Source organism: Rhinolophus sinicus, chromosome 2 (genome assembly GCF_057876585.1).
Source record: "Rhinolophus sinicus isolate RSI-liver-muscle chromosome 2, RSI-T2T, whole genome shotgun sequence".
Lineage (NCBI taxonomy): Eukaryota > Metazoa > Chordata > Mammalia > Chiroptera > Rhinolophidae > Rhinolophus > Rhinolophus sinicus.
Window position 1 is genome coordinate 146,339,360 of NC_142502.1, and position 27,565 is coordinate 146,366,924.

The 27,565-nt window shown below is 38.4% G+C and overlaps 1 protein-coding gene and 1 pseudogene across 10 annotated transcripts in view; one reads left to right on the plus strand and one right to left on the minus strand.

Annotated features, from left to right (window-relative positions):
* The window catches only part of EHBP1 (EH domain binding protein 1), a 299,763-nt gene extending 273,110 nt beyond the window's left edge, over positions 1-26,653 (minus strand). For 3 of the 10 annotated variants that reach the window (XM_074332042.2, XM_019717772.3, XM_019717757.3), the window contains exons 1-2: positions 26,267-26,639; positions 25,024-25,427 (exon numbers count right to left, since the gene is read on the minus strand). In XM_074332042.2, the coding sequence (XP_074188143.1) occupies positions 25,024-25,127 (104 nt within the window). In that variant the 5' untranslated portion in view covers positions 25,128-25,427; positions 26,267-26,639. Of the gene's footprint in view, positions 1-25,023; positions 25,428-25,561; positions 25,945-26,266 lie in introns of those variants that run through there. The other 7 variants (XM_074332041.2, XM_074332040.2, XM_019717751.3 and 4 more) reach the window with 5 other exon arrangements.
* On the plus strand, positions 13,996-15,072 carry LOC109437538 (large ribosomal subunit protein eL27 pseudogene; annotated as a pseudogene).
* Positions 26,654-27,565: the final 912 nt, after the last annotated feature.

Consider the following 27,565-nt stretch of genomic DNA (forward strand, 5'->3'; position numbering starts at 1 on the left):
TCATGCAATGTTGTTGGTAATGTAAACCGGTACACCCACTATGGAAGTTCCTCAAAAAATTAAAAAATAGAACTACCACATAATCCAGAATCCACTTCTGGGTACATATCCAAAGGAAAGGAAATTACTATCTTGAAAAGACATCTGCACCCCGCCCCCCATGTTCATTGCAGCATTATTTACAATAGTCAAGACATGGAAACAACTTAAGTGCCCATCACTGAAAGAAAATGTGGTATATTTATACAACAGTATATAATTCATCCATAAAAGAAGTAAATCCTGACATTTGTGAAAACAGGGATGGATGTTGAGGGCATTATGCTAAATGAAATAAGCCAGACAGAGAAAGACAAATACTATATGATTTCACATAAATGTGGATTTAAAAAACAACAACAAAAACCCTTCATAGATACAGAGAACAGATTGGTGGCTGTCAGAAGGGGAGCAGGGGATGGGGGTGGGTGGGTAGGGATGGGTGAAGGAGGTCAAAGTTACATTTATATCTTCTAGTTATAAGATAAATAAATTCTGGGGATGTAATGTACAGCATGGTGACTATAGTTAACAATATTATATTGCATATTTGAAAATTGCTAGGAGAGAAGATTGTAAGATTTCTCATCACAAGAAAAAAATTTAATTATGTGAGGTGATGGATGTTAACTAAACTTAATGTGGTGATCATTTTCCAATATATACATATATCAAATCATTACACTGAACACCATAAACTAACACAATGTTACATGTCAACACATTTTTTTAAAAAAGAAGAAAACTGTGCAAGTATTTGAAGAATTAAATTTTTTAAAGGTTGCTGGCAGTCAAGGGAAAAATTTTCCATGGGTAAAAAGTAATGTGAAAATCTGGAGTAAAGGTAAAAATTTACATCTATTGGGTTAGAAAAGAACGTGAGATCAAACAGGAAAACACATGTTTTTAAAGTAATAATCTCTATCTTTGACTCTTAATTGCATCTTTATGCATTTAAAGAACTGATTATTCACAAACGTCATTAGAAAATGTTTTTTAAAGTTTAAATAAGATGCTTTTTAAAAAAAGGAATCAATTGCCTATTCATATCCTTACAACTTTTACTAATTATTTTATTATATGAACAAAGTACTGTTTAGAAAAGCCACATCTGCCTGAAATAAACCCAACCATATTAATTTTAAATGCTTACATTGGTCCACCAATAGAAAAAGGTTTAAATAGATTAAAGAATAATTAATTGTTCCTAGAAGTATGATTTCTCAGTTGTAGGAAGAATGTTACTATAAGCAAGCTTTTTATTAAAAAAATATAAAAACACAATCTAAGTTACTATGTATAAATTCAAATATATACATATGTGATGATTGAGAAAAATAAGCATTTTAAAGTTCTATTATTTAATGACATTTCTTTTTAGCCTGCGATGTTTCCAATGACATTACAATGATTAATCAGAATCAAAGAGTGCTGTATCTCAAAGAAAGTGGCAGAAATGAAATGATAAGCTCTGGAAAATTAGACTATATGTCTCAAAAAGTAGCTCACAGGATGAAGATACTGATGTCAAACACAAGCAGAGTTTGAACAAACAAACTGCTTTAAGAGAAACATGACAAGCGAATGTAACATGTGTTCCTAATTAAAATCTTGCACTAGAAAAAGAATTTTTTTTCTTTTGATATAAAGGACATTACTGGGAAAATTGGTGAAATCTGAATAAGGTCTATAGATTAAATAACAGCATTGCAGCAATGTTCATTTCCTGATTTTGATGATTGTGTTGTGTTTATTTAAGAGACTATCTGTCTGCAGGAAATATATATTAAAGAATTTAGGGATAAAATATCATCATATCTGCAATTTACTCTCAAATGAGTCAAAATAAAATGTATGTATATACACATATATTAACACACACAGAGACACTGATACAACACACACAGGGGAAGAGTATATGGGAATTATTTGCATTACTTTTGCAACTTTTATATATCTGATATTATAAAAACCAAATAAAAAATGTCTTGAGAAAATTGTTCTAAGAAATTTGATGGAATTTATTATATTTTTATATATTTAATTTTATTTTATACACTGTGACTTTAAATTATCACATCAAATATAAGTAGACATTTGACTATTTCACCTCCATCCCCATTAGTAAAAAAACCTTTTTTTAAATGGACCTAATTGGGAAAATGCTGGTGATGGAGAATAACCTTATGCTTAGGATCACATTATACTGAGGCATACAAAGCCAGCTTCCAGATAAACACCCCCAAGGCTGAAGAAAACACCCAGAACTAATTTCTGCACAGTAACAAAAAAATAGCAGTTCTTGATGACTTTCAGGCACATATATAACATCTGTCAATCAGCATTCTGGCCCTTAGCTTAAAATAACCCAGTTTAATACAGTCTAGTCATGGCCAAAGAGAAACAGGGTTGAGCTATTTTCAGCTGTAGCCCCAGCAAGAAGCTAAGTATATTATATACTATATTCAATAGTCAAAAAACATACAGTATTTACTTCTAGGGCCAAAGATTAGCACCAACCAGGAAAAACTAGTTCACCTGAAACTAACTAACGACCTACATTATACTTCACCTAATTTTTCAAATACAAATGAGATAACAGACTCTCTGCCACATATTATACTCCCCCATGAAAGAATTATTATTTCATTATCCTTTTTATGCCTTACTGCTGCCTAGAGAATAAAATTCAAACTCACATAAAGCCCGCCTCAATTTGACCTCTACTAACCGTTTAATCTAATTTTCTATATTGTATGCTGCATATAAATTAGACCAATTGTTCCAAGCAGACGATCTGTGCTTTTCTTCCTGTGTTCTCCATGTTACAAATGTAATAAACATTTGAGGGTCCCGTCTTATCTGACTTCTTAACAACACTGACACTTGTCCATTTCTTCCCCTTTGCAGACTCATCCTCCTCTACCTGGCTAAGTATTGGAAAGTCCTCAATAATTGGCCCTACTCTTCTTACCTTACACCATATATAAAAATTAACTCAACATGGATATCAAAATTCAGAAAACCTAAACGTAAAAGCTAAAACTAGAAAACTCCTAGAAGAAAACATAGGCAAAAGCTTCATGACATTGGATTTGGCAATGATTTCTTGGGTATGACAAAACCACAGCAACAAAAGGAAAAGTAGATAAATTGGACTTCATTAAAAATTTAAAACTTTTTATTCAAAAACACTATTAATAGAGTAAAAACGCAACCCACAGAATGAGAGAAAATACTTGCAAATCATCTATCTGAAAAGGGATCACTATCCAGAGTATATAAAGAACTACAACTCAATAACAAAAACCCAACCAATTCAAAACTGGGCAATGGACTCGAATAGACATGTCTCCAAAGATATACATACAAATAGCCAATGAGCATATGAAAAGATGCCCAACATCACTAACCATCAGGGAAATGTAAATCCAAACCAAAATGAGATATACCACTTCACATCCATAAGAGTGGCTATCATTAAAAAAAAATAAAGAAAAAAAAATAACAAGTGTTAGCAAAGACAAGGAGAAATTGGAACCCTTGTGCATTGCTGGTGGGAAAGTAAAATGGTGCAGGCACTGAGGAAAACAGTTTGGTGGTTACCGAAAAAGTTAAACACCATGTTAAGAGCAGCATTATTCATAATAGCCTAAAGATGGAAACAAACCAAGTGTCCACCAATGGATGAATGGACAAATCTTACTTACCTAAAAGGTGATACTTATCCTGAAATGGATAAATGTAGTATAGCCATAAAACAGAATATTATTCAGCCTTAAAAAGGAATGAAATTCTGACACATGCTACAACATGGATGAATCTTAAAGACATTACATTAAGTGAAAGGAGCCAGACACAAAAGGAGTGTATAATTCCACTTATATGATGTAAAATAGGAAGGAAGCCCCTTTTCTCCCCTCTTCTTGCCTGTCTCCTAATGGTAGAAACTAATAGCAAGCCACCTAACATAGCCTGAGAAACAGAATTTGTATAGTCCCAGCTCCAGAATCAAAGCAGAACATAGAAAGGTGTATTTGGAGCTGAGAGAATGTTACAGAATTACCATAGTACTTAATTTTAAAGCTTAGATGGTTAGAGAATTCAAAATTCAAAATCATTGTCCCTTATAACTTTGAAGTCATCTGCTCCTTTTCCGTCTATCACCCAGTGTTATTCACAGTAGGTCTAATTCTTGCTCTAGTGATTTACATAGTTCATCAGATGCTCCTATGTTTCACTACCTACATAGACCAATGTAAAAACTAACAATTTGCTCTTTTTCTTATTAAAATAGTAAATGATTTGGTAATTTATGTAATGTGAAAATATACTTTAAGAAAAATAAGACCATATTGTAGCACTATTTTGCAACTATCTTTTGTTCATGGAACATTTCGTTAACTTTTTTAACCGAGTAAGTATTATTCCACACTTCAATGGCCGCAAAGTCTCCCTTCATGTGGATGGCAGCACAGTTGAACCAGTCCCCCAACTGTAGACATTATTATCATTCAAGCTTTGTGCTATTATAAATAACACAAAATAAACTTCCTTACAGATGAATATTTACACAAGTTCACGTGCATACTTCTAGGATAAATTTCTAGATATAGAATTGCAGGGTCAAAGCACATTTTAAGGCTTTTAAAAAGACATACTGCCAAATTTCCATTCAAAAGGTCACACTAACATATTCCTACAAGCAGAAAGAATCCAAATTATCCCACACTACAGCCAATAGTAAGTATTTTCAATCTTTTATAAATGTGAAGAAAATTGTAAAATCTTACTGAAGCACATAAAACAACTAGACAAATGGAAAGGCATATCACGGTCTTAAGGATGCCACTTACATTATGGCAGTCAAGATACCCCAAAGAGCCCTTCCAATGCAAAATAGATAGGTTCTGGAAAATGTACAGTGTGTTTTAAACATATTGCTGGGATCCTGAGAGTAGTGGAATTCTCTAAGGACCACTTAAGAAAAAGGCAAGGGTAAAGGGTAGAAATCATGAGTCTACTTGATATGAAAGCTGGGAGCTCTGATCTATCCATGAACTGGAGAAAAATCATGCCTTCAGGGCAAATATCAATGCTAGCCCTGCAACTGAGATACTATGGTTGAGGCCAGAAGCAAGGTGGTTGAGCTCAAACTGATGCTTCCGCATTGAGCCTGGCTCTCTCGAAGACGAAGACGGCTAAAGTGGTCCCAAGTCAGTACAAGTGTCAGATTGCAGAACAAATCTTTGGAGGACAGAATCCCCAAGTTAAGTCCTTGTAAGTCCCATCGATCAAGGGGGGAAAAAAATACAAATTCACACTTACAGATAAGTAAGTAATTGAGGTCGCAAGCTAAATTTAAACACCTATTCCTACAGAAGAACAATTATTATAAGGTATATATTATATGTATTTTAAAGCACATAGGACATTCAATTAAACTGCACAGGTGCATATGTATAATGAGCTAAGTGCAGGAATGATCACCACTAGGTCAATGGTGGGTATCTTCGAGTGATTTTAAATTTCTCCTTATACTATTACATAATGTTTGAATTTTTTAAATGAGTATGCATTATTTATATAACTATAAAGAAGCTACTTTTATTATAAGGGAAAAATATTTCAGTGTAAGCTCATTCTACACATATAGACTAAAAAGCAGGCTCTGAAGTCAGGCCGTTTTATGGGTCTGAGGCTTCTGGATTTAAATCTCAGTTCCAAACCATATTAATAAGCTGTGTATGTTGAGAAAGTTATTTAAGCTTCCTATCTATGCCTAAGTTTCTTCCCCTGTAAAATGGGGACAGTAATAGCACCTTCCCTCAGGAGGTCGTTGTTGGGAATAAATCACATAATGCATATAAAACATACATTACAGTATCTAATCCAGCACAGAGTAGTTACTGGATGCATAGAAATTACCATTAACATAACCATCATTATGTGTTTCTATAATACATAATGTTCAAGTACTTAAAGTCTCTAGCGTAACTCTAAGACAACAAAGGAGATAAAAGAAAAAAAAAGGTACACAGAAGAAATTTTAGCCTCTGACACGTATAGGTACAGCAAACAATAAACACAATTTATTCCTATCCAGATAAACATAAAACCTTACATTTAAAGGCCTATTTACCTCAGTTCCATTTACTCAATACATCATATCCAGCTTCAAACAAAAATTACAAAGCATACTAATACACAAAGCACAGTTTAAAGAGACAGAGGAAACAGTACAACCAGTTTCACATATGGCAGAGATGTTGGATTTATGAGACCAGGAATTTAAAACAACTATGGTGAACATGCTAAGGTCTCTAATGGAAAAAGTGAACAACATGCAAGAATAGATGGGTAATATAAGCAGAGAGATAGAAACTTTAAGAAGTAATCAAAAGGAAAAGCTAGAAATAAAAAATACTGTAATGGAAATAAAAAATGCCTTTGATGGGCTCATCAGTAGACTGGACATAACTGAGGAAAGAATCAGTGAACTTGACTATCAGTATAAACTTCCAAAATTGAAACAGAAATAGAAAAGAGAATGAAAAAAGAACAGAATATCCAAGAATTGTGGAACAATTACAAAAGTGTAACATATACACAAGGGGAATACCAGAAGGAAAAGAAAAAGAGAAAGGAACAGAAGAAATATTGAAGCAATGACTGAGAATTTCCCAAAATTCATGATAGACATCAAGCCTCAGATTCCAGAAGCTCAGAGATCACCAAGCAAGATAGCTAAAAATTTATACCTAGGCATATTATATTCACACTGCAGAAAATCAAAGACCAAAACAAACAAACAAACAAACACAAAATAACTTAAAGCCAGAAGAGAAAACACCTTTCTACAGAGGGACAAGGATAAGAATTACATTGGACTTCTTTTCAGAAATCATGCAAGCAACAAGAGTGTGGAGAGAAATATTTGAAATGGTGTGGGGGGTCGGGGGGGAAAGCACCAACCTACAATTCTGTATCCAATTAAATTATCCTTCAAAAGTACAGGAGATATAAAGACTTTCTGAGACAAACAAAAGTTTAAGCAATTTGTCATCAGTAGACCTCCCTTGCAAGAGATGCTAAAAAAACAAAAACAAAAAAAAACTTCAGAAAGAAGGAAAATGATATAGATCAGAAACTCATATCTACATAAAGAAAGGAAGAGTGTTAGAGAAGGAATAAAAGAAGGCAAAGTAAATTTTTTTATTTTTCTTATTCTTAACTGATCTAACAGATAACCATTTGCTCAAAATAATAACAACAACAATATAGTTAATGACTAGAGCTTATAGATAAGTGAAATGAATGACAGCAGTGTTATAAAGGACAGGAGGGAGGAACTGGGAATACTATAAGGTATTTGCATTATCTGTGAAGTAAGTAGTACGTTATTTGAAGGAGGGTTTGGATTAGTTGTAAATGTATATTGCACCCTCAAGGGCAAACACTAAAAAAATAAATAAAATAAAATTTAAAGAAGTAAAGCTGATATGCTAGAAGACGAAAAATAGAATCATATAAAATGCTCCATTAAAACCTCTGAAGGAAGAAAACAAACAGAAAAGGCAGAAAAAGAGTGGAAGACAAAAGAAGAAACAAAAAATAAGGGCAAAGAATAGAAAACAGAAACAAATATGGTAGATATTAATCCAACTATATCACTAATCACTCAAACATCAATGGTCTAAATAAACTACTTAAAAGAGACATTATCAGAATGAATTAAAAAACCAAGACCCAATTAAACTTGGGTCTACTAACTAAATGTTGTCTACAATAAATCAACTTCTAAGGTAAACAGATTAAAAGAGAAGCGATGGAAAAGATATGGCATGCAAACACTAACCAAAAAAAGCCAGAATGTATATAGTAATTTCAGACAAAGCAGACTTTACAGCAAGGAACATTGTCACAGATAAAGAGGGGCATTACATAATGATAAAGGGGTCAATTCTCTAAAGACGTAACATTCTCTAATGTGTATGAGCCTAACAACAGAGTATCAAAATATTTGAGGCAAAAACTGATTGAATTGCATGAAGAAATGGGTAAATTCACTAAATAGCTAGAGACTACCAAACCTCTACCAGCAGTTGGCAGACCCAGCTGGCAAAAACTCAGTCAGGACACAGCTGAAATGAACAGCACCATCAGTCAACTTGATTTACAGAATACGTCATCCAGCACCAACAGATTACACGTTCTTCCCAGGCTCACATATAACATTCACTATCACAGACCACAGTAGGGACATAAAACATATCTTAGTAAATTTCAAAAACTGAAATTATACAAAGTACAGAATTAAACTGGAAATCAATAATAGATAGCTAGAAAACCCCAAAATACTAGGTCATTAAACAACATGCTTCTCAACAACACATGGGTCAAAGGAGTCTCAAGAGAAATTTTAAAATATTTGAACAAATGAAAATACAACTTATCAAAAGTTGTGGAATTCAGCAAAAGCAGTGCTTAAAAGAAAAATTTATAGCATTGAATGCATATACTACAAAAGAAAAATGATCTAAAATCAATAACCTAAGCTTCCAATTTAGGAAACCAGAAAAGAGTAAATTAAATCCAAAGTAAGCAGAAGGAAAGAAATAAAAATTAGAGCAGAAATCAATGAAATTAAAAATAGGAAGCAAACCAGAAGCAAAAATGGGTTCTTTAAAGAGATCAATCAAATTGATGAATTTCTAGCCAGGTTAACAAGAAAAAAAGAGAAAACACAAATTACTAATTATCAGAAATGAAAGTGGGGCCCATCACTACTGAGTCTGTGGACATTAAAAAGATAATAAAGGAATTATTGTGAACAACTCTATGCCGACAAATTTGATAGCCTAGATGAAATGGACCAATTCCTTAAAAGATATCATCTACCTTAAAAGACAAAACTCGTATAATGAGAAATAGATCATCTGAATAGTCCTACATCTATTAAAGAAATTGAATTAATAATTAATATCCTTTTAAAACAAAGCTTTGGGCCCCGATGGGTTCATTGGTAAATTTTACCAAACATTTAAGGAAGAAATTATACTAATTCTCTAGACAATCTCTTCCAAAAAACTGAAGCAGAGACAATGCTGCATAACTCATTCTATGAGGTCAACATTACCCCGATACCCAAACCAGACAAAGACACTGTAAGAAAGGAAAAGTACAGACCAACACCTCTAATGAATATAGATTCAAAGTTCCTCAAGAAAGTATTAGTAAATCAAATCTAGCAATGGAGTAAAAACAAACAAACAAAAAAACTATACACTGCAACCAAGTGGGATTTATTCCAGGCACACAAGGCTGGTTCAACATTAGAAAATCAATTAATGTAACCCATCACATCAATAGGCTAAAAAAGAAAAATTGTATGATCATATCATTAGATGTAGAAAAGGCATCTAACAAAATCCAACTCTCATCCGTGACAAAAACTTTCAGCCAACTAGGAATAGAGGAGACTTCCTCAACGTGGTAAAGATCATCTACAAAAAACCTACAGCCCACATCATTCTTAATGGTAAGGAACTAGTGCTTTCCCACTAAGATAGGGGACAAGGCAAGGATGTCTATTCTCATCACACCTGTTCTAATCATACTGGAAGCCCTCACTAGTACAGTAAGGTAAGAAAGGGAAATAAAAGATATACAGGCTGGGAAGGAAGAAATAAAAGGTCTTTCTTTACACATGACATGACCATCTATGTAAAAAATCCCAAAGAATCAACAAAAAAATCCTGAAACAAATAAGCAATCATAGCAAGGATGCAGGATACAAAGTTAACACACAAAAGTCAATGGCTTTGTTATATACCAGCAATGAACAATTAGAATTTGAAATAATACCATTTACATTAGAAATAAAAAAGTATATACTTAGGTATAAATCTAACAAAATATATATACATACAAGATCTAGATGAGGAATATTACAAAACTCTTATGAAAAGAAATCAAAGAAGATCTAAATAAATGGAACAACTCTCTGTACATGGATAAGGAGATTCAATATTGCCAAGATATCAGTTCTTCACAACTTGATCTACAGGTGCAATGTAATCCCAATCAAAATCCAAGCAAGTTATTTTGAGATATCGACAAACTAATTCTAAAGTTTATACGGAGAGGCGAAGGACCCAAAATAGCTAACACAATATGGAGGGAGGACCACGTCAGAAGACTGACACCACCCAACGTCAGGACTTATTGCAAAGGAAACCGTAATCAAGACAGTGTAGTACTGGCGCAAGAATACACAAACGTAGATCAATGGAAAAGAATAAAGAGCCTAGAAATAGATCCACACAAATACAGTCGACTTATCTTTGACAGAGGAACAAAGGTAATTCAATAGAGAAAAGATAGTCTTTTTATTTGTTTCAGGTGTACAAAACAATGTAATAGTTACACACTTATACCCTCACAAAGTGATGACCTCCTCCCCCAATCTACTACCCCTCTGACATCGTATACAGCTGTTACAGTTCCACTGACTCTATTCCCTATGCTGTACTCCACATCCTGTGACTATATATATATATATATAAAATTATAGTTGACATTATTATTCAGCTTCAGCTTCAGGTGGACACTGCAGTGGTCAGGCATGTACATATCCATGAAGTGGTCTCCCCATTAAGAAAGGATAGTCTTTTGAACAAACTGTCCTGGAATGAATCTAGACACAGACTTTACACCTTTCACAACACCAAAACCAAGATGTCCTTCAGTAGATGAATGGATAAACAAACTGTGGTCCATCCATACTCTGGAATATAACTCAGCACTAGAAAGTTATCAAGCCACAAAAAGATACGGAGGAACTTTCAATGCATAGTGCTAAGTGAAAGAACCCACGTTCAAAAGCCTACATAATGTGTAACTCCAACTACTATATGCCATTTTGGCAAAGGCAACTATGGAGACAATAAAAAGATCAGTGGTTGCCAGGGATTCAGGAAAAAAGGAGAGAAGATGCATGGGTAGAGTACAGAGGATTTTTAGGGCAGGGGAACTATTCTATATGATACTATTATGGAATCACGCCATTATACATTTGGTAAAATCCATAGGTGCACAACGCAAAGAATGAACCATCAACTATGGATGTTAGGTAATAATAACATACCAATATTGATGAGGATTGATCTCTATGAAATGATATGGAATGATTTCCAGGATATATTGTTAAGTGAAAAGCAATGGGAAAGAGTACCAATATTATTTTCCCACCCCTTTTGTGTAAAAAAGAAGAAATAAGGAAAAAAGTACATATATCTGCTCGTTTGTGCAAAAAGAAACAGGAAAAATATGCCCAGACTCAACAAATGGTGCTAGAACAACTCGCTATTCACATGCAAAAGAATGAAGGTGGACCTCTTCCTTATACCATACATAAAAATTAACTCAAAATAGTCTTAGATACAACACTAAAGCACAGGTAACAAAATAAAAACATAAATAAATTAGATTTCATGAAATGTAAAACCTTTTATGCATGAAAAGACACCATCAAGAAAGTGAAAAGAGAACTCACTAAGAGAAAATATTTGCAAATCACATATAAGAACTCTTATAATGCAATGCTAAAAACAAAAATAAGCCAATTAAAATGGGCATAAGATCAGAATACACATTTTTCACACACAAATAAAACACACACACACACACACACACACACACACACACACGGCCAACAAACACATGAAAAGATTGTGGCTAAACACCATCCAGCAATTGGAGAAATGCAAATCAAAACTACAGTGATATACTACATTACACCCACTAGGATGACTAAAATAAAACAGACAATAAGGTGTGTTGGTGAAGATGTGAAGAAATTGGAACTCTCATATAGTACTAGTGGGAATATAAAATGATGTCGCCACTTTGGAAAAGGGTCTGGCAGCTGGTCAAAAAGTTAAACAAAGATACCACATGACCCAGCAGTTCTATACTATCTTTGCAACTCTTCTGTAAACCTAAAATAATTTCAATAAAAAGTTTAAACAATAAAGGAACCAATGTTTAAAAGATTATTTTGTAAATTAGTGTACTCTTCAAATTAAAGTCAAACCATTAAACTCAATTTCTAAACCTACTTACTGCACCAATAAACAGTTTCAATTAAGTTACTTTGAGATAGAGTATTACTACACACTCTTTGCACTTAATGATTCTTGGAAAGGGATCCAGAACAATGAAAGATAATGTTTGAGGGAAACTATTTGCATATGGTAAACAAGATTTTGGAAGCTTATGAGGAATGGTTAGAAGAAGACTAGTAAGTAACACTTATGGGGTGATCACTTCGTAAGTTACATAAATGCCTAATCACTATGGTGTACACCTCAAACGAATATAGTTTGTCAACTGTATGTCAACTGTAATTGAAAAAAAATTTTTGATTTTTAAAAAAAGACTAGTAAAATGGAATAAAGTTCGATTTAAATGATTAAAATTACCATACTAACAGCATCCTATAAACCAAGGGGAAACCTAGAAGGTTCATTTTAGAAGGACAGCTATGGCAATACCACAGACAAAGGACCAGAAGGGGCGAGGAAAGTGTTAGGGGCCATCACAAAAGCCTCCACCACAGGTTCCCAATCTTTCTGGGTTTACAAGGCCCCTGATAAGTCAGTAATTTTTTCACAGGCCAAAAGACATAGTACCTAACCATTCTGAGTATTAAGTAGTCAGATCCAAACAACTTCAGAAGGATGTGTGTCCTAACAATTTAGCACCCGGGTTGGGCACCGCACAACTTCACAAACCTTAGAATCAGGTGGGACATTGCCCTCCTCTTTTCACGCTCCATATAGATTTTCTCATGGTACTTGCTTTTTGTCATTGCAACTACCAAAAACTCTGCTTTGTATCATCGGTATCATTGAAAGGAACGTAGCAATCTAATTTTGAAAATGAACTGTCCCAAACTAGTGGTTTGTATGGTTCTCCACAGATGTTGCTGTGTTGCCCTCAAAAATGGTAAGCCTTTATTGGAACACAAGTGAGTTCTCTGCAGTGCCTTCTGGATTCCAAAGTGAACCATGGACCTTGGCAAAAGATGACAAAGGATGTCACAAAGGCAGTGGCAACAGAAAAATTGGAGTGAAAATTACAGCACACTTCAGAAGACAAAAATCAGATCTGAGTCTTTTCTAGTACGAGACTTTATCCAATGCCATACTTTTTTTCAATAATAAAAATCCTCTTTGAGTTAAGTTCTAAGAAAAGTCCCTGCCAATAAATCTGGATATTTTCTTTAGCCAGAAGGAATATTATGTGAGCCCGAGTGCTTCCGTTTGCCTCAGCTGCCAGTAAACTCAGAACCAAGTCTAGTGTCCGATGGTAACTCCTCTTAAGTGCCTGGTAACATGCACTCTCTGCTCTTCTAAGACTATCTCTGCTCTATTTATATCCTAAATCAGTCAATATCGTGTTACTTTAAATTCTTAAGCTGACAAACTCTTTTGGACAAGGGCAGTGCATTAACTTTTAAAATGATAACTCCGTTGCATCAAAGTCAATCTTTTTAATTGCTATTGAGTTATTAAAGTCATTTTAAAGTGTTTTTAAGAAGTATTTAAAAATAACGGCACCAGGATTAAAAACACCAGGAAATTTTTTAATAGATCAAATTCACCAAAGAAAATTTTTAGATGCCTATTAGCAAAGCTGCCTAAAAATATCACTGTAACAGTGAAAAATGAGACACACACACACCAACATCCTGCAGTAATTTTACTGCCCCCGTTTCACAAACTCAGTCCCACTCCCTTTTAAAAATATGCAAAAGCTCTGATGAACATGAATATCCCTATTGAGCAATTCAGTTCAAAACGCTTGTACAATTTTTCCTTCAGCACACTGGCCTATTTTTATATCATGCAGTAAACTACTTCAGTGACTCTTTAGTTGAAATTTTCCACAAAATTAGAACACATTTGATGCATCAATAGCACATTTCTAGAAAAGCCTAATTTTGAGTTCTCTGAGCATCTAATTGCAAAACTAATGTGAAACTAACACTAAATCGTAAGAGTACAACTTCTTCACATAATCCCTTAAAATTTCATTTTAAAAATTGACTTAAAAATACAATAACCAAGCCTTTCTGCTCTCGGCCCAAGTGACTGCTGTCGGAATGGGCAAGCTTATGAAACGCAGGAAGGTGGAGCTGCTCCTGGCCGCATGCTACTCCAGGCAAAGCGGTCGGTCATCAGGAACATTGACGCTGGCTTCTCAGACCACCCCGACAGCCATGCTCTCTGCTGGCTGGAATTGACCACTATCCCGGAAAAGTGACAGCTGCCATGGGCAGGAAGAAAATTACTAAGAGGTCAAAGATCAAGTCGTGTGAAAGTTTATAACTACAGTCACCTCATGACCACAAGCTACTCTGTGGTTATCCCCTTGGACAAAACTGTCCTCAATGAGGATGTCTTCGGAAACCCTGCTCTGAAATGCAATGCTTGACGGGAGGACAAGGTCAAGTTCAAAGAGAGGTACAAAACCAGCAAGAACAAAATGGTTCTTCCAGAAGCTGTGGTTTTAGATCTTTTTTGTTTCAGTCATTAAATTTTTAAAAAAATAAAATATGTAAACACTGGACACCAAAATAAGGTAAGGGAATTACGTATTACCAAACGATACAATTTACTCAATGGGTTCAGTTAAAAAACTCATGATGGGGGGAAAATTTTTAAAGAAAAACAGTCATAAAGAAATATATCTTATATATTATAGTCATCACGCACACACACACGTGACAATTTAAAAAGAAATAAAGTTATAAAACAGTATGAACTGATTTTGCTCCGGAAGTAAAAATATGTACTTCCTTTCTTCCAAAGCCAAAGTACTGTCAAAACTTCGTTCATCTCAGCAGACAGCTTCTGCTAGCACCCTCCCTGTTTACTCGGACCTCTGTGTCACTTCCATCCTTCCGAGCTAGCTCACTGTTCTCTAACACTCTTAACTGTTCAGGTGGTACTTTTCAGTCTTCTCACTTACTCTACCCCTTTTCTCTAGATAGCTCTCTTCATTACTTATTGCTTAAATAATATGATAAAGATAACATTAATAATAACGAAGGGTAACATTTAGTGCATATCAGGCACTTTTCTTTCCACTTTACATGTATTATCTAATTTAATCATCAAAATAACTCTATCCCGGAAGCACTGTTATCATCACCATTTTACACATGAGGTACTAAGAGTTTAAGTAATTTGTCCAAGGTCACACAGGTAACCTTGTGTTACAGCCAGGTAATATATATTGTTGTACATGCACAGACCTGAATGCTCCTCAAAGCTATTCTAAAGTTTCTTTCTATAGGGCTGGAAAACAGGCACAACAGACTCCCCTCTGTTGTATATGAAGTGAAGACGACAATAAGATTAACCTAATACTTTGGAGGTTGGCCACACAGACCAAAAGGTACTATACTCTGGATGCCACAAACACTAGCTGCAAGTAATTCCAATGATTTAGAGCAAAGGTATGTGAACTTTTTCTTAAAGGACCCAACAGTAAATATTTTAAACTCTGCAGCCATCCAGTCTATGTAGCAACTATTCAACTGCCATTTTAGTGTGACAGCAACCATAGACAGTATATAAACAAGTGGACATGGCCATATTCCAATAAAACTATTTTTACAAAAGAGGCACCTTGGATCAGGCCAAAGTTTGCCAATGATCGAGAGGCATACTGAGTCTCCTGTGGAGGCAAACGTGATACAACCACTGCAATATTCAATGACGCATAAAGAGTCTCCACTATTTTCCTTAAATAACCCACCACACTTGAATTTTGTATAGCTGAACTTCACATGGAATAAATACTTAAAATCTGGATAAAATACAAGTAACAATTCCAGTTTTTAACAAAAATCAGTTTGTAAAACACTAACATAAAATTACTAACAAAGTAACATATTAATTTATGATCTACTAAAATCATATCCACTCTTGACAATTCACCACGTGGAAAAGACGACTGCGCTATTATGTTTCAAGGAATAAGATGCTCAAGAGTCACAGGACTTAAAACAGAAAGTTCTGCAAAGTAAAACTTTCTGCCCCATCTCTCCCCTCATTCATGAAGATTTTCGCCCTTGACTCCCTGTCTTAACCAGTTATTCTTGGCAACTTCAAGAGCCACACAGATATTTTGTCCCACCTTAACCTCTGTGTAAATTCCTTGACCACCCTCTTCACTTCCAAAACATATTTTCCTTCATTTCATCTCAACCACCCACTGCCATGGTCAGATCCTAACAGCTTAGTCTCTAAAGAGGACTACAGGCATCTGGAGGTACAAAAGATGATCCAAACAAATACAGGAAGAAATTCTACTTCAATATATTTTTAAAAAAGAAATTAAGGTATTCTCTATTTAAAGTATATAGCATGTTAATTAAAAACATATTGGGGCGGCTGGTTGGCTCAGTTGATTAGAGCGCGGTGCTCTTAACAGTAAGGTTCCCGGTTCGATCCCCTCATGGGCCAGTGTGAGCTCGCCCTCCACAACTAGATTGAAACAACTACTTGACTTGGAGCTGATGGGTCTGGAAAAACACACTTAAAATAAACATAAGTTTAAAAAACAAACAAATAACATATTGAGGATGTATGCTTATTTTTTTAAACTGATAAGCAAATGTGATCCAAAGGAGACCACCCCCTGTATCTTGTCATTACTGTTGACTACATCATCCAAATGCAAGCACCTCACTTTGACTCCTGCATCCCACGATTCCAGCTCACTCACTCTGGTATCCCAACCCCAACAACTATTCAACCTCTTTAAGATCTCAAAATCCTTGTCCTCTTCACATTTGCATCGACCATCCTACCGTTCATGTCCTTATTTTCCTTCTTTTCCATCTTATATGCCATGGTTCTTCACTACAACCACTCATGTGTATTCACTGTTTCCTCGCCGTTCTTTCCTGCAGTTAAACATTCCTGACAAAATCCATCCCTGGTTAAATCCAACTCTGCCTACTCCACGCCTGCACCCAAGCACTGAACACAGCGAATTAAAATATGCAAACTTGCTTCTTGCGTTCACTTTAAATTTATGACCACAAAGTTAAGGTCATTGGCACTACCCAGCAATCCTTGTATGTGTCCCTAATCAATTCATTCTTGTTTTGACAGTTTCACACTGTCACTCCTCAATGACTCTGCCACCTCCCTCTCAGCTGATGACCTCTAATATTATTTCTCTGAGAAAACGGAAGCCAACAGAAGAGGACATCACACCCTCCCTCACCAAACCTAATAACCTAACTGCTTCTCCGCTCCTGTACTCCGCCTTCCCTCCTTGAACAATGACATGTTCCTGCTTCTCCATAAGTTCGACTTTTCCACTATTGTCCTGGATCCTGTTCCGTCTCTCTCCCTCAAGGACTTTTCCCCTGAAGTTCCCTCTTCTCCCAGCACATCATCAGTTTTTCCTTCTTTATCAACATTTATCAGCACTCAAAGTTGCTGCAATACCTTCCACACGAAAGACAGACCTTGACCCCTGTACCTCTAGTTCGTACTCTATAGTTCTCCGCTTTGCAGCAGAAGCTGTAAGATCTTTACTCACGGTATCCACTTCCTTTCCTCCCACCCAATCTAATCATGCTTTCACCCCCACCTCTCCACTGAAACCACTCCTCAGGGTCACCCACTAGCTCCTTCCACCTTGCCAAATCCGATGGTCATCTTGTCAATCTCTCAGAAGTTGCTTCTGACACAGCTAAATACGCGTTTCCTGAGACATTTTGCATTTGGTCCCTTGGAAAGCACACTCTCCTCATTTTCCTCCCACCTCATCACCGCTTGTTTTCAGCCGCCTTTGTGGGTTGCTCTCCCTCTTCCCCACCCTTGCATGTTGAAGTGTCCTGAGGCTCAGTCTTCGGTCCTCTTACTCTGCATTTACACTGTACTTCGTAGCCTCGGAGCAGGAGGCTATACCACATACCCTCAGTGCGTGTTGCAAATTCCCTATTGCCCCACAGTTACAAATTCTACCGATATATAGTCATGCAGCGTACAACCATGACGGACCACATACACAACAGTGGTCCCATTAGATTATAATGCAGTTGTATTTCCTGTAAGAGACATGGAAGGATTTGTAGTTCAGAAGGATTTTTTTCCCTCTGAAGGGAGCAGTATCTGTGGGGCTTGGAATACTTTCCCTCTCACTCACAGCACCTCAATTTTGAGTGCACAGATTACATCCCAGTCAGTCAGCCACTGACCTGTTTCAGCAGAGGAGCCTGTCCCCCAGGGGCTTCATATGAGGACTCAGAGGGCGCTACAGCCCTCCCAGGTCTAGCCTGATGCTCTTCAGAGCACATGGCCATAAGTCTTTTGTTGAGGACCTAAGATCCTGTACAAGGACACAGGTCCACAGGAGCTCCCTTAACAAGAAGTAAGTGTCACTTTCACTTCAGTAAAAGCTCTCTGTGCTAGCATGGAGCTAGTCTGTCCCTGTACTTTGGAAATATTTTCAGGTTGTAATAATGCAAAGTATCAATACATTGTGTTTCTTCCATTATTTCAATGCCAGAGAGAGCCCTTTGTACCAGACAGGATCAATGGAAGCAAAAACCAATTTCCAAAGCCAAAATATTGAGTCCTCAGTTCTACACCCTCTCCATGTTAAACGCCCTTTTTTCTAAATGAATACCACAAGGGTCCTTAATTTGAACAGTTCTCCAACATGCAACAGCTAAAACTCAATCGTCACGACAATCCCCTATGCTTCTTTATCTTTCCATCTAAATTTCTTATTTCTATTGATCCTCAGGCCATCTTTCACTCCCTCCTGACAGTCACTATTATGGTGATCTACACCTAATCCAGCCAATTTATCTTCGATATTCCCAATCAACCAGCCCACATCCCTGTTCATGAAGCAGCACTGACAGCTTCAATGTTCTGTCTCTGACCCTGTCAGAAGGAAGCAGGGGAAGGGCTTGGGGAGAACATTTATAAAGTCTACAGTAGTGTCACGTCTTCGGCCTTCACAGTCACGTACCTGACTCACTCGCTCACTCACTGACTCACCCCGGGCAACTTCCAGTCCTGCCAGCTCCCTTCATGGTAAGTGCCCTATAGAAGCGCACCATTTTTATCTTTTAGACTATATTTGTGCTGCATGTTTCCTATGTTTCGATACACAGATACCATTGTTAAGACTGCCTATCACATTCAGTACAGTAACGCGCTGGACAGGTCGGTAGCTGAGGAGCAGTAGGCTACACCTCACAGCCTCGGTGAGTGTTGGAGGCTGTATCAGCTGGGTTCGTGTAAGTGTACGCTATGACGTTCACACAACAACGAAGTCGCCTAACGATGCATTTCTCAGAAGGTATCCCCATGGTTAAGCAACGCATGACTGTACTAAGTGACTCCAGCCTCTTCTCTCCCCTGAGCTAGAGACTCTTATAATTAACTACTTAATTAAGATCTCCATCTGGATGTCCCAAACTTTAAGAAAAGCGAAGTCAATTCTTGATTTCTCGTTCATGCCAAACCTTCTCCTCCCCAAGTGTTCCCCATCCCTGTAATTATTACATTCACCTTGTTGCTCAGGCCAAAAATCTAGTCATTATTGATGTCTCGCACTTTATATTAATATTATATCTAATCCATCAGTAAGTCCTATCAAATATACCTTCAAAAAATGTACTTCCAGTTACACAAGTGTATACATTTGTCAAAACTCACTGAATTGTACACTTAAAATGGATGCATTTTGTTGTGTGTAAAAGTGTAAGTTATACCTCAGTAAAGTGCAGTGGTAGCGTGTATTACCTACACACATCTGCAACTTCTCACCACCTCCACCACTCCACTCCTTGCTACTTGAACTATTGCAGCCTCCAAACTGGTATCCCTGCTTCCATTTTTACTCACAACAGTTCACATTCCACAAAGTATCCAGAATAATGTCTTTTACATGTAAATCATTGTGGGGACAGAGCCCCAGAGAGCAGTTTCCAGGCTCTCAGCCTCACGTGGAAAGGTGCTGGCTCGGGTAGTAGATGGCCGTCAGCTGTAACCATTGACTCATTGGCCACTGATATAACTGCCGTGGCTACACTAGCAGAAAAATGGGGGCTAGCAAGAAGATAGGGGCTCAGCTAGCAAGCGCAGATTGCAGTTAGCACGGCGGATTGCAACTAGCGAGGGGAGTCGGTCAGTTGGCAGAAAAGCGGACAGCAGGTCGCACGTCGTGTGAATCCAGCCTCCAGTGAGACTATAGTGCTATGACTCCCCTACCTATGGTTCTGTGGGTGTTCCTGTTTGGCCTAGCCACATCCTGTGTTCTTATATGGGGAGCGGGACCAGAGACCCCGCCTGTCACCCCGCACGACAATCATACTACGTCACTTCCAAAATTATCCAATGGCTTCCTATCACACTTAAAATCCAAAAGCCCCTACACCATGACCTCAAGGCTATATGTGATATAACCCCTACCTACCTCTCAGACCTCACCTCTTATCATTTTATCCCTTGTTCTACTGTGTGCCAAACACATTGGCCCTCCGGATACTCCTAAAACACACTAACCTTGTTTCCAATTAATTATTATGTCTTTTTTAAAAAATGTTTTTCAAAAGTAGGTTCTTTACCTCAAGGCTGATGTGCCTCTGTCTTACTCCATTCAATTGTCAACTGAGAAATGCTTGTTCAATCCAACCAAAGAAGTGGATCTGAATGAGTATTTACTAATGTAATTTGACCTTCATAAACTCAAGTTAATACTTAAAGTGCATGTAGCATTCTGATATCCAATTGGAAAACTAAGTTGGGATCAGTTACAGAGAGCCTGGAACATCAGATGAAGGAGTTTATATTTTATCTAACAGGCCAACGCCACGAACTTAAGCACTGGGAAGAGCTACTTTTTTTATTTTTCAAATCCTGAGGTCACAGGTTTGCAAAAAGATGTGGAATAATGGGGAAAATGAGGAGTTGCTTTCAGGGATATATACACAACTTTTTGTACCTCTAGAATTTTGAACCATATGATTGTATTACCTATTTCAAAAATAAATTATACAAGTAATTAAAACTATAAACACAAGGAAAAGGAATTCTTACATGACATAGAAAAATGAGAAACAAATATATTTATGCCTTTTTAAGAAAAATTTGTAGTATTTTAAATACTTTTTGAATGCCACAACTAAGAATTAGACATAAGAAATATAAAAACATTGATAAAATATGTTCATATATTTAGATGAAGCAGACACAGAGAAAAATAAAATACATGCTCATACATAATGGTTCACATCATGTATTAGGGAGGTCCTGCAGAATTGAATTCTGCAACCTAAATTATCATTACCACAACTTGCCAACTTTCAAGCAGTTTCCTTAAACACCTGAATACCCACTGAGGGCTCACAGAGTGAAGATGTCTCTCAGAAATGTAAAGGCCTGCAGGTGATAAAAGAACAGGATAAGAAATAAGCGAAGAGAAAAAAGAGAGCACAGTCTCTTTCTCTCCAATTCATCTCCAGTAGCCAGTCTCACCACTTGCCAACAACTACATCAGTTAAGAGAGATTAATAACTAAATTATTAATTAATTGGGGACAACAATAAGAGTAGGGGATATAAACACTTATCTCGAAATTTGCTAGAGCCTCTACCTGGCAATCAAGGAGTGATGAGGAACAGGACCTTGCAGGAAAGGGTGCTTCTCTCAGATGAATAAGTCATTCTGGTTTCCATTCCTAACCAAAGTTCTAGAATCTCTACACCATGAAAGAATCAGTCAGTGGACCCTATTGAACTAAGGAAATTCATGCTGCATCAGCCAGGGCAAAGGCAAAATACTATAAACAGCAACAAAGAGAAAGCAGAAATCCCAAACCCTCTAATCTATAGAATCCATCCTTTGATCAAGGGCAAAGTACTGTGAGTTTGCTCATGGCCTAGATCTAAAAAGGTGGCCTCTTTAAACCCTTAACTTCACCCTGTCACATGTCATGTCCAGCCTCATGAACTATGGCCATGGCAAGAGAACATGGGAGAAGTTTCTCCTGTCCATAATCACAAAAATAACACTCTCCCTCCCTTGGAAAATATATCCTGATTCCCACTACCCTCCTTCATCAACATACTATGCCTTTTCTGAATCCCTTGAGTTTCAGATGCATGCCGAAGTCAGTGTATGTTGAATATACTTTATCCTGGAGTCATGAATGGATACTTGGTAAGGCTGAAAACATGGAAAAAGAGAGGGAGGGAGGGAAAAAAGGAGGGAAGGAAAGAAGGACGGAAGGAAGGAAGGAAGGGAAGGAAAACTAAGATAACAGTGTAGAAATTGGGCCCAATCTGTATCTATCACAGGACCCTACGCAAAGTAAGGCAAAAGGAGTACTAACTAAAAGTCATTACAACAAATGTTTATATATTGAAAAGATTTTAAAGCTCTAATTAAGGATCCACTTATAAATAAAATTCCAGTACATCCAACAAACGTTATTCTTTGGGCCTGTCATCTTGTTAGCTTTAAACTAAATTGTTTAAAAAAAAAAAAAAAAAAAAAGCAAAATATTTACAACTATATTCTGAATATTCTAGAATATTCTAATGTTTCTAGTGCTAAGGCCAGATCCTATCATAAAGATCTAATTTAATAGGTATACCATAATGGTCATCCCTAAAAATAATCAAACTATTCAACTAACTGTAATCAAGTTAAATTTTCATTCTTGCTTTCATCTTGAGCTACATTAACAATAACTTACATACTTCTCAAGGGAAAAAATTCAGGGATGCTGCAAATTGTGAGGAAGAAACTGATTTTGTGAGCACTTCATACGTTCTGTTTCTCTTAAGAAAAGAGATTTGAATTTAACCATCTTAAAGTTGATGCTCCCAATACACTATCAAGAAATACCTGTAATCAGCATCTTCCTCATGTATTCCCTAGCTTGGCTAGTAGCACACCCAGTCTTCCAAGCCAGAAACTTGAGCAGCATCTTAGACCTTTCCCTCTCCCTCATCCCCTTCCTTTTCAGACCTCTGAGTGAAATAACCAAGTCCTATCCATCTGTGTCCTAAGTGTTCCTCCCGTCTCTTCTCTCCATTGCATCTGCCATTTCCCTCGCCTTACCTATTGCAACAGCTACCCTCCAGGCCCCCTTTCCACTATGATCCTGACTCCATGCTGTCATCCAAGTGATTTTCCAAAATGCAAACCTGTCTCCCACTCAAAATATTTCACTATGTACCCATCACCCACACAATAAAGTCCACACCATGTATAACAGCACATAACTTTCCATGATTTGAATCCTGCCTGCCTCTCAAACATCATATCCCATTGTACTTGCCTCCTGCACTTTAAGCCCCATCACTGTCAAATTACACTGCTTAAATTTCCCGCACACCTCATGCTACTTAATGCCTCTTCTTTTGCATAGGCTGTTGCTTCAGTCGAGAATATCCTTCATTTCTTCCCCTTTGGCTTCCTGGCCAACTACTAGGAATCTTTCAAAACCCAGCTGATCTCCCAGGAAGCCATCCCAAGACCTTATCCCCTACCCCTAAGAGTTAAATATTTCTTCCTCTGCCAACTTTGTAAGTAATAATGGCATTTACTGGGCATTTACTACGTTCCTGACACTGTTCCAAGCATTTTACATGTATTAACTCATTTAACATTCACAATAACCCTTCCTAAGAAGTGGTACCATTACTACCTTTGTGGGTATGGAAACTAAACCACAGAGAATTCAATAACCTGTCCTCAAGGATACCCAACTGTTAAGTGACAGAGACAGATTAAAATCCCTACATCATATATATTTATATTATTGCATCTATCACAGTAAATGTATCTACATGACTGCCACTGCTCTAAACTGTGAGCTCCTTGAGGGTGGGGATTATGTCACATTCAATTCTAAAGCCACAGTGCCTGGTATAAAGTAATCAGTACACGGATTTCTTGAGTTGCAAATAAATTAACGTTTTTAACAAGTTCAAGAGAAAAGCACTCAGAAACTAGTTTCCAAATAAATATTCAAATATGCTTTAAGAGTTTTAGAATAGAGCAAGCTATTTTTTCCATCTAATAAAAAGGATGTCACACAGAGGTTAATACAGGCATGAGACTACAGTCCTTGTGGACAATGAAGTGGACTTATTTTCGTAGTAATACCGCTTAATCACTGCAATAAATCAAAACCCAAAGGACCATTTACTCAAGGTTAACTTTTTTCTCTCACTAAAGAAGAATTCTTCTTGCTTATCATTCAGGGCAGTGAAAAGAAAGCCCTAAATTTACTTTGCTCAAGTGGGAAAACGCGAATCACAGACCAGGCACTACTGATTGCTTCCTAAGTCTGGCCAAGAAATGTATCCCATTAGACAATTAAAATAAAACACAGTTGCCTGACAAAGCATATAACAAAAAAATTTCTAAGGTTGTGTGGACTGGCATTCCATTATTCAAATAATGAAAAATTCTTTATCTTAAGCAAAGAAAAAGAAAAAACCAAGAACAAGACAAAATAGATTACCACCCCGCAAGAATACAGATTTCTAGATTGAAACATATACATGTTACATTAAAACATATGCATATATGCTTATAATATTTCAATAGCCAGTCTTTGTTTAAAATTATAAAAATCAAAGTTACGCTAACACGAATGACCTCAAGACCAAGTCTACTGTACTTAGTGTGCTCTCATAGTTCCAGTCTTCTGAGCCATACTGAAGTGCAGTAATTAAAACCCACAGGGAAGGTACCAACAGCAACGGTGCGCACCCCATTACTTGTTAGTATAATCTGCACCCCGCCCAGCTTCTACACACTTGTGCACTACAGAAAGGTAAATCTGCTCTCAGAAGAAGCAGAGTTTAGGCCACAGAGAGTTTAGGGCCCAGCAATGCAAACCCCACGCACGTCTTACCATTTCTTTGTACACTCAACCATCAGCTCCTGGTAGGAGGCCACAAACTGGAACTTGGATGCATGTTTTCCTACACGCTGCAGTCTCTTCCAAACTGAAGCCATGATAATCAGTCAATACACTGGAGCAGTTCTGGGTTAGGAACACAGCAGCTTTAACAAAGCAGAGAGACCAAAGCAAAAAAGCTTTGCATGTATGTCTGTACTTTTAAAAACTCAACTACGGCTTGAAATGATGTTTGGGGTCCATAAGTCTTCTCCCTGTTTCACAGGGTAAATCCCATCTTAGATGAATGGCCCAGTCAAAACCAGTATGATATACATGACAGGATGAGTGAGAGGCGGTTCCCTCATGGAGACATCACCATTCCACTTCAGGAGCTATATGATGTATATTCTGGAGGACTGAAAAGCAAAACAAAGAGAGAATATATGAGGAGAGTAGCATGACAAGTGACTAACCACCCATGTTAGATAACACTGCAACAGACAACCCCAGTTCTCCGCATGTTTTTCAAACAATGAAACAAAACACCAACCTCAAAAGCCAGTAACATCAAGGATGCAAGACACCAAGGAAAAAATGACAATTCACACCGAAGACGTGGAGCAACACATCTGGTAATCAGCCTCAACAACAATCCAGAAAGGCAAGTCGGGGCCCTACCTCCCCCTCCTAGCATCACAGAAGGGCAAGCAGAGCGGGAAAGTCTAGGGATGCTGTTTAATGTCCACGTACAGTAAGAGGGAGGAGTGGAGTATTTTTAAATAAACTTTGTTTTTCAGCCGATAATTGATAGCCTCGAGTCCTAGAATATGTGCTTGCAACAAATTAAGGAGAGGAGAGGAATGCTGTTGTTGAGTCGGAGGGGGAAATGGATGGGGAAAGAGGAGTGGAGGGAAACCTCAAGGCATAGGGAGGACAACGTCCCGGCTCCAGGCCACTTGGGCTCCCCTTCACCTTCAATGCCAACCGGAGAGAAATGGAAACTCCTGCCTGGGCGTGAAGCAATGACCAGCAGGGCAAGTGCACCGTGCGGGGTGCGGTGCCTCCCTCCCCCCATCCTCAGGGAACAGTTCGCCGGAGCCTCCTCTCCTCACGCACAGAGCCCAGACCCCTGCCCCCCAGTGGAGGCAGGCGGTGGCTCGCCCGCGGTCCCTGTCACCAGGCGATGCCAGAAGACCCCAGCCTGGTCCCCGAGCCCCGGGCCCGCCGCATTTCCACTCTCGCCCCCTCCTCACACCTCTAATCCCGCTGTCGGGTTCAGTCTGGCCCCGTTCCCTCCTCAGCGCCGCTCCTCCGTCGCCGCCGCAGCAGCAGCAGCCGCCGCCGCCGCCAACGAGTCCTCCATCCCCGCCGGAGCCACATGGAACAGCCGAGCCAGCCGCGGCGCTCGCGGGAGCCGGGGTCTGCAGCCCCTCAGGCGGACGGCGCGCCTCACGCCCGCCCCCTCCCGGACGGAGTCGCCCCGCGTCTGTCCCCCACCCTACAAAACCCAGCCGGAGCCGCGGCTCAGCGCCCAGTACCCCCTCCCCCGCCTTCCTCCTCCGCCACCATCATCATTACCTCCCCCGCCGCACCTCTCACACTAACCCTACACACGGCCGCTCAACCTCCGTCCGCCCCTCCACCATTGGCCAGGCGCCGCACATGCCCCGCCTACCTCGGCTGCCGAGCCTTTGAGCGGCGGAGGCGTCTCATTGGCCAAGCCGGGTGCCCATCACAGGGGCTCCACTCCCTAGCTCTGGAGGTGTTTTTCCCCCGGAACGCGGCGCACCACAGTCTACCCTTCTTTAAAAAAAAAAAAAAATTGGAACCCACTAAGGACAATCCCGCCCATTCCTCTGATTGGGTTGGAGAGGGAAGCGATAGGCGGGAGGAGTAAGGAGTGTTTATGGTGAACTGGAAGATGGTTGCTGAAGGTGAATGCCTGTCAACCGCGCGCCGGGTGCCGGGAGGGGTTTCTGGCTTGAGTCTGTGCTAGCAGAACCCGGGGCTTCATTCGCTGCAGCTGTGGGCACTGTGGCTGCTGTGGTTTTCCCTCCTGTTCTCTCCTATCCCCAGCCTAGGAGCTGAGTGCACCCTCTCCCCTGCCACTAGGCAACTAGGGTGTTTGTGCACACTGCCTTGTTTTCACCCGATTTCTCCTGGGGTTTTTCCCCTGATAACTGAAGTAATGACCCTGCCGGTCCCTGCCTAACGTTCAGTCAACTGGTCCTCAACAGGATTCAGTGACACAAGCTAGACACAAAATGTTTACGGTGCAATTTCTTCTTGTCCTGATTCTTCAACATTTCTTTCAATCTTGGTTTCTTCTCTTCGCTGTCAGTCTTTTTCCCCTGGTAGGAACTGTACATGGATTTGGGAGTGGCTGGCATATAAAAAGGGTGGTTAATAGGCAAAAGAGAGGATAAAATAACCTAACGAAAGCGTAAGGGCAGGGATACTTAACCTTGTTAAAAGATCCAAGGACCCTTTTGAGAATCTGATGAAAGCTATACACACTTTCCCAAGGAGGAAAACGTGTCCTATCACAAATTTG